We start from the raw sequence: 15,632 nt of genomic DNA on the forward strand, positions 1-15,632 counted from the left end.
GGGCTCAATCAGGGAAGGCTTCTTGGAGGAGATGTGACCTTAATTAGGCTTTGAAAGAGGGGAAAGTAGTGGTCTGATATATTTGGAGGGGGAGGGAGTTCCAAGTTAGGGGGATGATGTGGGAAAGGGGTTGAAGGTGAGATAGATGATACTGGGGCATGGTGAGTAAGCTGGTACTAGAGGAGCAAAGTGCGCAGGCTGGGCTGTAGAAGGAGATCAGTGAGGCAAGATAAGAAGGAAAGAGTTGATTGAGTGCTTTAAAGCCAATGGTGAGGAGTTTCTGTTTGATGCAGAGGTGGATGGGCACTCTCTGGAGATTCTTAAGGAGTGGGAGACTTGGACCGAACCTTTTTTCAGAAAGATGATCCAGGAAGAAGATGAAGTATGGACTGGAGTGGGGAGAGACAGGAGGCAGGGAAGTCAGCCAGGAGGCTGCTGCAGTAGTCAGGAGGGATAGGATAAGAGACTGGATTAAAGTGGTAGCCATATGGACAGAGAAGAAAGGGTGGATGTTGTGAAGGTAGATCTGACAGGGTTTGGTGACAGATTGAATATGTAGGTGGAACCGGTTGTGGGCAGGGATTGTCTGTCTTTATTGCTGTATTGTACTTTCCAAGCACTTAGTACAGTGCTCTGAACACCGTAAGCGCTCAATAAATACGATTGAATGAATGAATGAACGAGAGAGATGAGTCGAGGACAACATCAATGTTGTGGGCTTGTGAGATAGGGCTACGGTGTCTACAGTGATGGGAAAGATGGGGGAAGACACAGTTTGGGTGGGAAAATATGGGTTTCTGTTTTGGACAAGTTAGGTTGCAGGTGTCGGTGCAATATCCAGGTAGAGATGTTCTGAAGGCAGGAGGAAATGAGATTCTGCAGAGGAGGAAAGAGGTTGGATCTGGAGATGTAGAATTGGGAATCATTCATATCAAGATGGTAATTAATTAATAATGATACTTGTTAAGCACTTACTTTATGCCAAACACTGTTCTAAGCACTGGGGTAGATACAAGGTAATCAGATTGAACCCATTTCTTGTACCACATGGGGCTCACACTCTCAGTAGGAGAGAGTAGGACTGAATCCCCATTTTACAGATGGGGTAACAGAGGCCCAGAGAAATGAAGTGACTTGCCCAAGTCACACAGGAGAGAAGTGGTGGAGATGGGATTATAGCCCCAGACCTCTGATTCCTAGGCCCATGGCTCATCCACTAAGCCACACTGCTAGATGGTAGTATCTAAGAACAGTACTTGACATATAGTAAGTGCTTAACAAATACCATCATTATTATTATTATGAATAACATTTGACTTTGGTCCTCAGCTGCCATTTATATTTGTCAGTCAGTCGATCGAATTTATTGAGTACTTACTTTGGGCAGAGCACCAAGTATTAAGTACTTGGGAGAGTATAGTATAACAGAGTTGGTAGGAACATTTCCTCGCCTTAGAAATGGGGAAAAGATACTTGCCTCCATAGCTCGTAGATTGTGAGCCCCATGCAGAACAAGCCCGGTGATTGATCTGAATACTTTGTATCTCGCCCCTGCTCTTTGCAGGGTGTTTTGGCACCTGGAAACCCATAGCACTTAGTACGGTGCTAAGTGCTTAGTATGGTGCTTTGCACACAGCAAGCGCTCAATAAATATTACCTGGAGAAGTTTACCCAGACCTAATTCCCTGATGAATTGCATCATCTTTGAGTTCACCCTGCAGGAAGTTGAACCAAGATAGGAAGTTAAACCTTATTATTAAGGATTTGAACACAAAGGAAACAAAGTCTCCTATTGATCTCTTAATTTTCGATTAGTTTCCAAAGCAATTTCACAGGTATTTACTGGGACAAGACAGAGTAATGCATTGCATCTGTGTCACAGTCCTTCAAATGCTAACCCTGTAATCCATTGTGGCAGCGAAGTTGTTTCATTAAAGCACCATTCGCTATAGTATTTGTTCAAAAACAGAGCACTGATGGGTGACGTTTGTATCTTGTTCAGCAGGGTTACAAAGAATGCAATGAGCTGGTGAGGCAGACTATGGTTGGCCTACTAAAAGGTGTGGAATATTATTGTCACCGGGGCTATAATGAAATCCTCAGCTGGGGTGGATGAGATCAAGCATCACTCATTATGCATGCAGAATCACTCAAGACGAGTTAGAAATCTATTAATCAACTTATGGATTTAAAATATTAAAGCTCATTCGTTGTTCTACAAGGCACCAGGACGGGTGACAATCTTTTCAGATTTCCTCTGAAAGAAACAAGAGTGTTAGGCTCGGAGGGGGTGTTGAAATGAAGACACCGGCCTTGAGGCGATTGGAATTTGCTAGTGGTAGCTTAGGGGGTAGGCAGCTGAAGCTCTGGGATGGTTTGAAAAATCCCCGTTTTTCTTGTTGTGGTTGGGGGGAAGACAGGAGCAGGTTAGGCAATCGCAAATTCAACACATCAGCCTAATAAGAACAGACTTTGAAGGTGTCAGTCTGCCCCATTTTACCTATCTCCTCACTCAGTTCCCCACGAGGGTTTTATTCAATGACAGAAACAGAGCTATGGCCAGCTGAGGAAATGATATAAGTATTATGGCACAATAATGGAAGGTCTAAAGGTCTGTGAATGAGAAATCAGAACCCCCTCAAAACAGGTATTGGCAGGAAGTCCTTTAGAGTGAATTCACAACCCACTTTTATATACCAATTGAGAGATAATCCTGAAAAAACAATTCATTACATTCATGTTTTTCACGTTTCAGTATTTCCCTGGAACCCCAAATAAGACACATATCGAATGTCTTCATCCTCAAAAATACGCTTGCCACTGCTTGATTTCATTAGAATGTCACAAAAGTCAAAAGCGCCCTTTGCTTTTTTGCTTAGAATTCAGTTAGTTTCTGCCCTAAAACATGGTAATAGTCATAAGAAAAATATTGCACTTCTAAAAATGCATAAAAATTGAACAGCGCTAACATTAGCCAGATTCTTTTCTAACGAACTGTATTGATGCCAAAAATCATCTTCATTTCTTACGGAAAAGTCCCCCTGATATTCCCAACCAATCCAGCAAATCATTACGGTTTTACCACGAGAGGTTGAAACGCAGAAGAAAGTCGGAATCTTGCCATCTGCTGCTGCATCCACAGACTCTTCCTGGATTCACGATTTCATGGTACAAATGGGGACGACAATGACCAGGATAACTGTACAAATGGCTGCCGAAATCAGCGCGGCAATCTTGCAGACCTTTGCTCTTCTGAATTCGGCTTCTTTACGCTTCAGTAAAGAATCATAGCCTGGGGTATAGATATCTTCCATCCAATATTCTAGGTTGTTTGGATTTAAGGATTCTTGAGTCTAAAATGGAAAAGAAAAGCCAAGATGAAAATTTGGGAATCTGTCAAACTACTCAGCTCCAGGGCTTCTAAAAGTTAAATTCCATGACGGGTTAACTTCTGAGATAAAGACGGCATATCCTACAATCTCTTACCTTTGATTGAGGCAGGTTATGCCTCCCTGTCCTACCAATGCCATGAATTTTCATTTATTCATTCAATCAATCATATTTACTGAGTGCTTACTAGGTGCAGAATAATGTAGTAAGTGCTTGGAAGAGTACAACAGAACAACAGACACATTGTCTGCCCACAGTGAGATTATAATCTAGAGGGGGAAACAAATTAATAGAAATAAATGACAGACATGGATATGTGATGTTATTAGTCACACCCCATGCTATGTCCATGCAATCATTTAAACTATGGCTCAGTGGAAAGAACACGGGCTTTGGAGTCAGAGGTCATGAGTTCGAATCCCAGCTCTGCCACATGTCAGCTGTGTGACTGTGGGCAAGTCTCTTAACTTCTCTGTGCCTCATTTATCTCATCTGTAAAATGGGGATTAAGACTGTGAGCCCCACGTGGGACAACCTGATTCCCCTGTGTCTACCCCAGCGCTTAGAACAGTGCTCTGCACATAGTAAGCGCTTGACAAATACCAACATTATTATTATTAAACGTTTCAAACAGGAAGGTCTAAACTGCAAGGGCAATTGAGAAGTCCTTGCACCTGGTCCTGGAGGTTTTTTTGTTTGGTTATTATGGTATTTGTTAAGCGCTTCTATGTGCCAGGCACTGTTCTAAGCACTAGAGTCGATACAAGTTAATCAGGTTGGACACAGTCCCTGTTCCATATGGGGCTCACAGTCTTGATCCCCATTTTACAGATGAAGTAACTGAGGCCCAGAGAAGTGAAGTGACTTGCCCGAGGTCACAGAGCAGACAAGTGGGGGAGCCTCAATTAATTCAGGCAACTAATAAACTTCTGTACCCACAACAGTCACTCAGTCAACAAGCATAATATTAATGATGATAATAACTGACATTTGTTAAGTGCTTACCGTATGCCAGGCACCGTTCTAAGTTCTGGGGTGTATCCAAGCAAATCAGTTGGATACAGTCCCTGTCCCACATAGGGCTCACAGTCTTAATCCCCATTTTGCAGATGAGAGAACTGAGGCCCCGAGAAGTTAAGCATCTTGCCCAAAGTCACACAGTAGACGAATGGCAGAACCCAGGCCCTTCTGACTCTCAAGCCTATCCACTAAGCCACGCTGCTTCTTGTGGCCTATTGTTTTTATTAATAATAATAATAATGATAGCATTTGTTAAGCGCTTACTATGTGCAAAGCACTGTTCTAAGCGCTGGGGAGGATACAAGGTGATCAGGTTGTCCCTCGTGGGGCTCACAGTCTTAATGCCCATTTTACAGATGAGGTAACTGAGGCACAGAGAAGCTAAATGACTTGCCCAAAGTCACACAGCTGATGAGCCGCAGAGCCGGGATAAGCATCTACTATGTGCCAAGCACTATATCAAGCACTGGGGTTGACACAAGACAACCAGAAGGGTCAGAGTCTCTCTTCCATACAGGGCTCACAACCTCAGAGGGAGAATAGATATTTTATCTCCATTTTACAGTTAAGGAAACGGAGGTCCAGGAACTCAGGTGCAAAGTCACACAGGAGGCAAATAGTGGAGCCTGGACTAGAACCCAGGTCTTCGGCCTCCTAATCCCATATTCTTTCCATTAGGCCACCGATTGTACAACCCAGAGCTTAGCACAGTGGTTACCATGTAGCAAGCTGCTTTTGGATTGTGTAGATGGAGTATTTTAGGGCAAGTCTTGCAAATAAAAACCTACACACCGCCCAGATTTCCAAAACTGCAGGGCAGTTTTGGGCAGGCTAATTTTGGCTCCCACAATCCAAAGATTCACAGGTCCATGGAATATCTTTCCTGGTACTCCTTCCTGCAGAGCTGATTAATTGATTCCTTTCCTCTTGCAATGTAGTGCTAGAGAAGTAATTGGATATGTCAAAGAAGCAGCCAAAGCTGGGAAGATATGATGGGAAATTCAGGTCCCACTGGGGCATGGGCAACTCAGAACCTGCATGAACTGATGATGATAATAATAATAGCTGTGATATTTGTTAAATGCTCACTAAGTGCGAGGCACTAAGCGCTGGAGTAGACACAAGCTAATAGGGTTGGATACAGTCCCTGTCCCACTTGGGGCTCATTGTCTTAACCCCCATTTTACAGATAAGGTATCGGAGGCCCAGGGAAATGAAGTGACTTGCCCAGGGTCACATAGCAGATGTGGTGGATCTGGGATCAGAACCCTTGTCCTACTAATTCCCAGGCCTGTGCTCTATCCATTAGGCCATACTGTACAGTAATTTCATTCATTCAATAGCACTTACTGAGCACTTAATATGTGCAAAGCACTGTACTAAGCACTTGGAATGTACAATTTGGCAACAGATAGAGACAATCCCTGCCCAGTGACGGGCTCACAGTAATGCATTCACTGCTACAAATGGAGACTGAGTCGATATGTGCAGCCATATGTTGGCTACAGAAAATGTGTTTAAACCCACATTCTCCATGTGGAAGGAGAAATCAGCTTGTGTTTCATTAAACAGTTTGTCTTGCATTTTAAGATCAAACATTAGACTCTATTTCCAACATAACTAACAATTGCACATCTAATCCGGAAGTAGGCAGTAACTCAGTGCGATATCCACCTATCTTTTAAATCACCCTGTTCTCCCTGCTTAGAAATACAAAAAGGTACTTAGAGGTGCTTAGAAGTGCTTAGAGAAGCACCGTGGCTCAATGGAAAGAGCATCGGCCTGGGAGTCAGAGGTCATGGGGTTTTAATCCCGGCTCTGCCGCTTGTCAGCTGTGTGACTTGAGGCAAGTCACTTCACTTCTCTGGGCCTCAGTTACCTCATCTGTAAAATGGGGATGAAGACTGTGAGCCCCATGAGGGACAACCTGATCACCTTCTATCCCCCTCAGCGCTTAGAACAGTGCTTTGCACATAATGAGTGCTTAACAAATACCAACATACTATTCTTATTATTCTTATTATTGTAAGTTAGACTAAGAAATAGGGGGGAGGCTTCAATGTGGTATTTGTTAAGTGCTTAGAACATGTCAAGCACTATGATGGATACAAGCAAATCACAATGAACACAGTCCTTGTCTCCAATGGGGCTCACAATCTCAATCATCATTTTGCAGATAAAAATAATAATAATGTTGGTATTTGTTAAGCGTTTACTATGTGCAGAGCACTGTTCTAAGCGCTGGGGTAGATACAGGGTAATCAGGTTGTCCCATCCCATGTGAGGCTCACAGTCTTTATCCCCATTTTACAGATGAGGTAACTGAGGAATAGAGAAGTTAAGTGACTTGCTCACAGTCACACAGCTGACAAGTGGCAGAGCCAGGATTCAAACCCCTGACCTCTGACTCCCAAGCCCAGGCTCTCTCCACTGAGCCATGGTGCTTCTATCCAGTCAGATATTATGAAGAATTGTACCAGCAAGGTAGCAGTTTAGTTGGAGAGGAAAGGGCGGATCTTGGCGATGTTGTGAAGGTGAGACTGGCAGGTTTTAATGACGGATTGGCTGTTCATTCATTCATTCAATAGTATTTATTGAGCGCTTACTATGTGCAGAGCACTGTACTAAGCGCTTGGAATGGACAATTCGGCAACAGATAGAGACAATCCCTGCCCACTGATGGGCTTACAGTCTAATCGGGGGAGACAGACAGACAAAAACAATAGCAATGAATAGAATCAAGGGGATGTACACCTCATTAACAAAATAAATAGGGTAATAAAAATATATACAAATGAGTGGTCGAGCACAGTGCTGAGGGGAGGGGAAAGGAGGGGGGAGGAGCAGAGGGAAAGGGGGAAAAGGGGGCTTAGCTGAGGGGAGGTGAAAAGGGGGGATGTGTGGCATGAATGAGAGAGTAGTCAAGGACTGAATGAATAAATGAATGAATGAATGAATGGATAGATCATGGGCCTGGGAGTCGGAAGGACCTAAGTTATAATCCCCGCTCCACAACATATCTGCTATGTGAGCATGAGGTAACTGAGGCACAAAGAAGCAAAGTGACTTGCTCTAAGTCCCACAGCAGGTGAGTGGCGGAGCCGGGATCAGAGTCCAGGTCCTCTGCCTTCCCGGTCCGTGAGCTATCGAGAAGCAGCGTGACTTAGTGAAAAGAGCACGGGTTTGAGAGTCAGAGATTGTGGGTTCTAATCCTGGCTCTGCTGTGTGACTTTGGGCAAGTCACTTAACTTCTTTGTGCCTCAACTGCCTCATCTGTAAAATGGGGATTAAGACTGTGAGCCCCACATGGGACACCCTGATTACCTTGTATCTACCCCAGCACTTACAACAGTGCTTGGCTCATAGTAAGTGCTTAACAAATACCATCATCATTATTATTATTAGTATTACACTGCTTCCCACAGATGCTAGTAGGCTGAAGAGCTCAGAATCACTGAGTTAGTCCTGCTAACACTATGAAATCACCAAACTAGTTAAAAGTCTTCCCATCAGCATCTCGCATGACTGCAAGGTAAAATCAGGCCTCACCTGCAGATCCAAAGCACTCAGCTTCCCCTTGTCACTGGAGTTCCGTGTGTATTCCTCCAGGGTCCAGGATGGCTGTACTCGTTTCACTTCAGCCAGGTCAGTCAGTCTCATGTCCGTGTACCCTGGGTTGCTTTTCAGGTGTGACTTGAGAGACGCAGGATACGGTTGAGGACTAAAGACTTGTTCGATCAGGAAACCATCTTTTGACTGCTTAGATATTCGGTGTGGCTGAGGAATTCCGTACTGCTGGTCTACCTGCAATAAGAGTGCAAAGAATTCCAAGAAAGGGGTAAATAGATCAAAGGCAATGTAACTTCTCCAGTTTTGGTATCTATATACATTAAATTATCTCCAGTGAATCAACACCTTCTCATGGCAGGAGAGTTTGTGTACGCCAGTGAAGCTTAGAGCTATGCCACTGAGAGATATTCTCTCACCAGGGTTACCCAGAATGGAAAGGGCTAAGCCAAAGCATCAAAGGTGATTCACCTGTGCTGAGAAGCAGCAGCATGGGAAAGAGTCAAAGTGATCAAAATATTGATCAAAGACAATGGCAGAGGCTTGAGTTTTATTGCATGGAAGAAGATAGTGGTAAACCACTTCTGTATTTTTTTTAATCAAGAAAACTCTACGGATAAAGTCCATAAAGTCTCTATGAATCAGAAATGACTTGATGGCATTTGAAAAACAAATACATTAAATTAGGGCCTCAAAAATTAAAATGTGTACAACTGAGAGGATGCCAGATCCTGCTGGCTCTTCCTACAGGACACATCCCAGGTTCATGTCTTCCTTTCTGCTCAAATGACTAACACTCTAGTCCAAGCTCAGTTCATACTGCAGCTAGACTACTGCATATTTTTTATGATATTTGTTAAGCACTTACAATGTGCCAGGCCCTGTTTTAAGCACTGGAGTAGATACAAGATAACCAGGTTGGACGCAGTCCCTGTCCTCATAGGGCTCATAATCTTAATCCCCATTTTCCAGGTGCGGTAACTGAGGCCCAGAGAAGGAAAGTGACTTGCCAAGGTCACACAGCAGACAGGTGGTGGAGCCAGAATTAGAACCCAGGTCCCTCTGAATCCCAGGTCTAGGCTCTTTCCACACTAATCTCCCCCTATACATTACTGGACAGATTATTGACTATGGCTGAATAGGAATGAACCAACACTTATATGCCCAACTCAACAACCTTTACTGACTTGTAATCAGAGTCTGAAAGTGGAAACTGTAAGCAGTATTACTCGGGCTGGGGAAAGGGGAAAAAGTCTAGAATCAATCAGTCGATTAATGGTAATTATTTGTGGCTTAGTGGACAGAGCACAGACTGGTGAATCAGAAGGCCCTGGGTTCAAATCCTTGCTCTGCCACTTGTCTGCTGGGTGACAAGTCCCCTTGGACAAGTCCCCTAACTTCTCTGTGCCTCAGTTACCTCATCTGTAAAATGGGGATTAAGACTGTGAACCCCACATGGGACAACCTGATTACCTTGTATCTGCCTCAGTGTTTAGAACAGTGCTTGGAACATAGTAAGTGCTTAAAAATACCATAATTAATTATTATTATTATTGTTATTGAGAGCTTGCTGTTTAAATGCTTTGGAGAGAACAAAAAAGCAGAGTTGGCAGACATGACCCACAAGGAGCTCACGGTCTACTGGCGGAGGCCGACATCAAAAAGAATTGTAGATAGGGAAATACTAGAATATGATAAAGACTAGATTTGTGCCCAAATGATGGAGTTTCTTGGGTCTTTTGACACCTCCTCTGTAGATCTCAGTCAACCCAACTAGCTTCTCTTCCCTTCTTCAGCCCTTGCCTCCTCACATTCAATAGTATTTATTGAGTGCTTACTGTGTGCGAAGCACTGTACTAAGCTCTTGGGACAGTACAATATAACAATAAACAAACATGATCCCTCCCCACAATCCCAATTACAGTTCTGTTCTCATCTCATTGGTTCTCCTCTCCCTTCTCCTCCAAAGTCAGTTTTTGCATGCTCTGAAGATCATATGGTTTGATTTATGCGATGTGTGTAGCCTAAAGATCCCTTCAAAAGAAAATGTAGGAGCTTTTACCCAGCCCAGATGGAATCTTCAGGGCTATTAAAGAGGAATGAGAAGAAAAGCAACAAAAGAGAGGAGCCAGAAGTAAGCACACCACTCATGCTAAGAAGTGGCATGGCCTAGTGAATAGAACACAGACCTGGGAATCAGAAAGACCTGGATTCAAATCCCTGCTCTGCCACTTGTCTGCTGGGTGACCTTGGACAAGTCCCCTAACTTCTCTGGGCCTCAGTTTCCTCATCTGGAAAAAGGGGATTAAGGCTGTGAGCCCCACGTGGGGCGTGGACTGTGTTCAACCTAATTATCTCATAGGTACCCCAGCACTTGGTACAGTGCCTGGCACATAGTAAGCACTTAACAAATACCATAAAAAAAAAATTGAGACTTGGGGAAAACAATATCTTCAAAAATTTTCCCATCTCCATTCCAGTTTATCCTCAAAACTCAGTGTGCAGACTTTTCCAGAACATGCATACTTGCCCAGCAGATCCAGATATCTGTGTTCTTTATTTCTGTTACCTCTGTAATGATGGAGTCTCCCCTTAGGAACAACGGACGAGCCTCGGTCTGAGATTTCAGGACAGAGAACCTGTGCAGAGGAGTTCATTATAGTGCTAGTGGCTTGCATGACACCATTTGCTCTGTCTCACCCTGTCGGTCAGATTTCCTCTGGGGCTCAGGGTGCAGTGAACAAATAGTCCTATTTATCGAACGCTTACTGTGTGCAGAGCACAGTACTAAGCACTTGGGAGAGTATAACCTGCCCTTTCCTCTCCATCCCAACTGCTACCAAATTAATGCACGTTAATGTCCTATCCTGCCTGAATTATTGCATCAGCCTCCTTCCTGACCTCCCAGCTTCCTGCCTCTCCCCACTCCAGTCCCTACTTCACTCTGCTGCCTGGATCATTTTTCTACAAAATTGTTCATGACATGTCACCCCACTCCTCAAAACACTCCAATGTTTGCCCATCCATCTCCACTTCAAACAGAAACTCCTCACCACTGGCTATAAAGCAGTTCACCAGCTTGCCCCCTCCTACCTCACCTCACTACTCTCCTTCTACAGCCCAGCCTGTACACTTTGCTTCTCTAATGCCAACCTTCTCACTGTGCCTCCATCTCACCTATCTCACCACCGACACCTAGCCCACATCCTGCCTCTGGCCCGGAATGCCCTGCCTCCTCAAATCTGAAAGACAGTTATTCTCCCATGCTTCAAAGTCTTATGGAAAGCACATCTCCTCCAGGAGACCTTCCCCGACTAAGCTCCCCCTTTCCTCTTTTCACACTCCTTTCTGCATTGTTTTCCCTGCCTCCCAGCCCCACAGCAGTTAGGTACATATTGGTGATTTTTTTTATATTAATGTCTGTCTCACCCCTGCCTATACTGTAAACCTGTCTGTGGGCAGGGAATGTGTCTGTTTATTGTTGTACTCTCCCAGGTGCTTAGTACAGTGTTCTGCACACATTAAGCGCTCAATAAATATGGCTGAATGAATGAATGAACAAGAAACGGACACATTCCTTGTCCACAGGCAGTCTTGACCCATGTCAGTCAGGTCAAGGTGGGGCCAGGACTGGATTCCAGGTCTCCTGATTCCCAGATCAGTGTTTTCTCAACTGAACCAACCGCAGGACTTTTCACCTCTGTGAAAGCCAAGGAAAACAAGGTGTGGCCTTGATTGGTGGCCCTGCCATAGAAATGAGAACTTTGAAAGCAGGGAAGATCTGAGACTATGGATATACAGTGGGAAATACCAAGCAGTCATTCCCAAAGCAGTGGGTGGACAGTGAACTGATTATGCACTGTTCCTTGCAGTGCAATCCAGCATTTTGTGGTAGATTCATCTTGTTTGAAAGCTACATAAGAAACGCCACCATATTTCCACTGAAAAAGAAACGGTGTTTTCAATTAATTGTATTTATTGAGGATTCACTATGGGCACAGCACTGTACTAAGTGCTTGGGAGAGTACGATATAACAATAAAGCAGACGCATTCTCTGCCCACAGCGAGTTTACAGTCTAGAGAGAGAGACAGACATTTCCCATCTCTTGTGTTTTGTCTACCCTAGCTGGCATCACAGAATGACCTTAGATAAATCAAACTTTTCATGAAATCTCACATCTTTTGCCAGACCACTGAAATTATTGCTTTTTAAGCAAGTATAGGCTGCATCAAGAGATTTTCTTAGGCATTTATTTCCAGAAAAGCTCAGGCCTATGATTCCCTGGGTTCATGCAGGCTCACTCGGGGTCTATGTTGCGCTTTTTTTCTGACTGCATCCACCCCACAGACCCTTAGTGCAGCTAAATATATATTGTTATATTATAGTCTCCCAAGCACTTATTACAGGGCCCTACACACAGCGAGCATTCAATAAATACGACTGATCGATTGATTGACTGAATGACCATTTAGTATAGGAGTCATTATCTTCCTCAGCCAGGAAAATCGGGGAAGGCAAATGGAACCCAAGCTACAAAAGAATATTTGGGAATGATGAGGTTTCCAAGAAGAGCAGGGCAAATTTTACAGCTCATCTCCATTTGCAGTGAAAGGATTTATTAATAATAATAATGATAACAATAAGGGTACTGCTAAATGCTTACTACCTGCCAAGTACTGTTCTAAGCGCTGGAGTAGATACAAGGTAATCAGGTTGGACACATTCCCTGTCCCACACTGGGCTCTCAGACTTAATCCCCATTTTACAGATGAGGGAATTGAGCCCCAGAGAAGTAAAGTGATTTGCCCAAGGTCACACAGCAGACAAGTAATGAAATTACCTCTTTCGATTTCCTCAGCCAGTCTTTATTTTCACCGGCACTTCTTTCTTTCATCTCTCCTTCCCCAAGGCCCGCCTGGTTGGTGTACGTGACTGTTCTCCAGTCCCTGGGGGAATTGGAAATACTTGCTATTTTGGATTCAGTGGCGCTGTTCTCCTCAGTCAGCGATCTGGAGGACCTCCGAGTAAAAAGACTCTTTTTTAAAGCCTTAACTCGTAGGCTATCAGTGTTACTCCCGCTGGCATCGGAACAACACCAGTCGGGATTGTTCTCCAGAGGGGATCCGGGTGAGTCGCGGTGCTTCTGGAACATCTGCAGAGAAGGACCATCCTCAGACTGCACTTCACTTGTTAAGGAATTCAGATCGATCTGAACGCTGACCTCCTCGGGTTGCTGAATCTTTTGATCCAGACGGTTTAATTTGCCTAAGACCTGGGATATTTCCTCTCGGACCCCAGAGAGCGATTCGAGCTTCTTTTCTATCTCGCCAATCCTTAGCACGAGTTTGCAGACGCTGGCCTTCAGTTCATCTCCAGGGTGGCCGTTGTCCATTCTGGCCAGCTTGTCCGCCTTGTGGCTAGAACTTCCGGCGGTGCCCTTGGCTAGGTTGTGTTCAGGGGAGCTGTCACACTCTGATTTGTTTACTTGAGACAGAGACCCCGTGCTGTTGCAGCAGGACGACTGGATCAGGCCCGTCGAGCCGCTGATGCTCATGTCGTCGAGAAACCGGAAAATGTCGCTGATGTCGTCGCTCACAATTTCCGAGTCCTCATCCACCGGCTTCGTTGAGCGCCTCTCTCCAAACTGACCCTGTCCCGGAGGGTCTGGATCTTCCCCTTGGCCGGATTGGTCTAGCACCTGTTGGTCAGTCTGCGTCCCTACGCTACTCGTCTGGTCGACGGTCCTCAGCTGGACAGAGGGACAGTTGATGCCTTTATCTTTAAATGTCTTGATGGCCTCCTCTGTCTCTAAGTCCAGGGGGATATCTTTGGACTTGGTTCGGATATGCTTCAGAGCGTAACTTCCAGGGGGAACTGGCTGCTGATGATCCTTTGGGTTTAGGTAGGGCTGGTGTCTGTCCGGAGCTGCAAAATTGGATGGCTGGCCACTGGGGCTAGCGTACCGCAGCTTCTCTTCGACTGGTTTCCGACTGAAAAAAGACCTCTCAAAGTCAGGGACCTCCTCGGTGTTTAAGCTCCAGCTTTTCACTGGCCAGGCAGTCTGTTTGCTTGCCTTCCCTGGCCACTGCTTGGTTTCCTGATTCCCCAGCAGTGTGGTGGGTCCAAAGTAAGTGGAGGCTTGGAGGTCATCTAAACTTTCGTGCTTTGCCCGCCTTTTGTCAGGGATCGGGGAATAAACGGCATTCAGATACCGGGAGCTGTAGGGCAGCTCAAAGCTGTGATTGAAGGAGGGAGGCTTCTGGGATTCCTTCTTGGACCGGGGTTCTCCGCCTCCATCCTCGACTTTTTGCCCAGGAGGTACTAAACTGGGAGAGATGGCTATGAGGTTGTGAAAATCTTCTTTGAATATGTTTCTTTTCTGGACACATGACGGCACCGCAAATGGCTCCTCGTGGGTCACAAAGCTCCCTCTGAGCTCTGGGTTGACAGACAAGGAGTTTTGCTCTGAGATGGAGTCGTTCTCGATGTTCATGGGAAAATAAGTTCTCTGCATCTCACATGGCTGAGAGGTGGCGATGGAATAGGAGACCAGGGCCTGCAGTCTGTCTAGAGAACCCGTCCGACGCTTCACCTCCTTATTCGCCCTCAACGGAAAGTTGGCTTCTGAGTCCTGTCTCTGTTGCTGGCACTCTTCGAAGTCCAACTTCCGGCATTTTGAAGACCTCCTAGACGAGAAACCCCGGTTGAATTCTCGGTCTCTCAGTTCACAACCAGCGGGCCCACAGTCCACCGCGCTGCATACCTCCGTGTCAGACCGGCACGACTCGAACGACTCCTTCTTCCTGACTTTCTGCCGGGCCGTTGGTAACTTTTCCTTGGCCAGACCCCCGTTCATCTGAATCAGGTTGAAGATTGTGACAATATCTGCCGCCACCATGATTTTCTTGGATTGCCTGTTGTTCACATTGCATCGCATCTTGTCTTTGAATAAAGTGGCTGGAAAATTTGGGTCGAGACAGGCGGTGTAAAAGAGCACGCTCCTCAGTTTGGCAAGTTGAGACAGGTCAAAACGAGCGCACAGTGACTTGCACAGATCTTGATAGGAAATTGTGTTTTGCTTGGTTTCCAGCTCCTCCAAAATCTTCACCAGGAAGACGGACGATTCTTGGTTGGGGTCCATGATGAGCGGAGACTAAGAGGAGCAGTCTAGATTGAAAATTGCAGGCCTGCTCTACAGTAAGACACAAGGGCAAAGAAAGACGTTAAAAGATCATAAGTCATCTGAGGTGTTGTAACAGTGTATCGGATCAATCGCCAACAGCAAGCCACAACTACACAGCAGCTGACGGATTTAAGTCATCTGGGAAGAGACAACCGAAAGATATCAATCAATCATTCAATGGAATTTGTTGAGCGCTTACTGTGTGCGGAACACTGTACTAAGTGCTCGGGAGAGTACAGTATAACAATAAACAGACACATTCCCTGCCCACTGTACTAAGCGCTTGGAATAGTACAATACAACAGAGTCAGCAGACTCGTTCCCTGCCCACAGTGGGCTTACAGTCTAGAGAAGGAAACAGACATTAATATGCCACTGGGAAGCAGCATGGCATAGTGGATAGAGCACAGGCCTGGGAGTCAGAAAGTCAGGGGTTCTAATCCCAGCTCTGCCACTTATCTGCTGTGTGG

At 45.2% G+C, this 15,632-nt stretch overlaps 1 protein-coding gene across 1 annotated transcript; it reads right to left on the minus strand.

The window, feature by feature from the left end:
- Positions 1–1,469: 1,469 nt before the first annotated feature.
- MINAR1 (membrane integral NOTCH2 associated receptor 1) lies at positions 1,470–15,174 on the minus strand. Its single transcript, XM_001507329.3, has 3 exons — positions 12,820–15,174; positions 7,960–8,214; positions 1,470–3,353 (listed from the first exon to the last, which is right to left on the minus strand). The coding sequence occupies exons 1-3, from the start codon at positions 15,118–15,120 to the stop codon at positions 3,156–3,158; spliced, it is 2,754 nt and encodes a 917-aa protein (XP_001507379.1). The 5' UTR covers positions 15,121–15,174; the 3' UTR covers positions 1,470–3,155.
- Between the last annotated feature and the right edge of the window lie 458 nt (positions 15,175–15,632).

The sequence above is a fragment of the Ornithorhynchus anatinus genome, chromosome 5 (genome assembly GCF_004115215.2).
Source record: "Ornithorhynchus anatinus isolate Pmale09 chromosome 5, mOrnAna1.pri.v4, whole genome shotgun sequence".
NCBI lineage: Eukaryota > Metazoa > Chordata > Mammalia > Monotremata > Ornithorhynchidae > Ornithorhynchus > Ornithorhynchus anatinus.

Excerpts from the sequence above, each read along its gene's own strand:
- MINAR1 (XM_001507329.3), bottom strand. The coding sequence starts at position 15,120 with ATGGACCCCAACCAAGAATCGTCCGTCTTCCTGGTGAAGATTTTGGAG. Across the intron at positions 8,215-12,819 it reads GGCTGAGGAAATCGAAAGAG|GTAGACCAGCAGTACGGAAT; the intron begins GTAATTTCATTA and ends CTCTTATTGCAG. Across the intron at positions 3,354-7,959 it reads TGAGTGCTTTGGATCTGCAG|ACTCAAGAATCCTTAAATCC; the intron begins GTGAGGCCTGAT and ends TTTCCATTTTAG.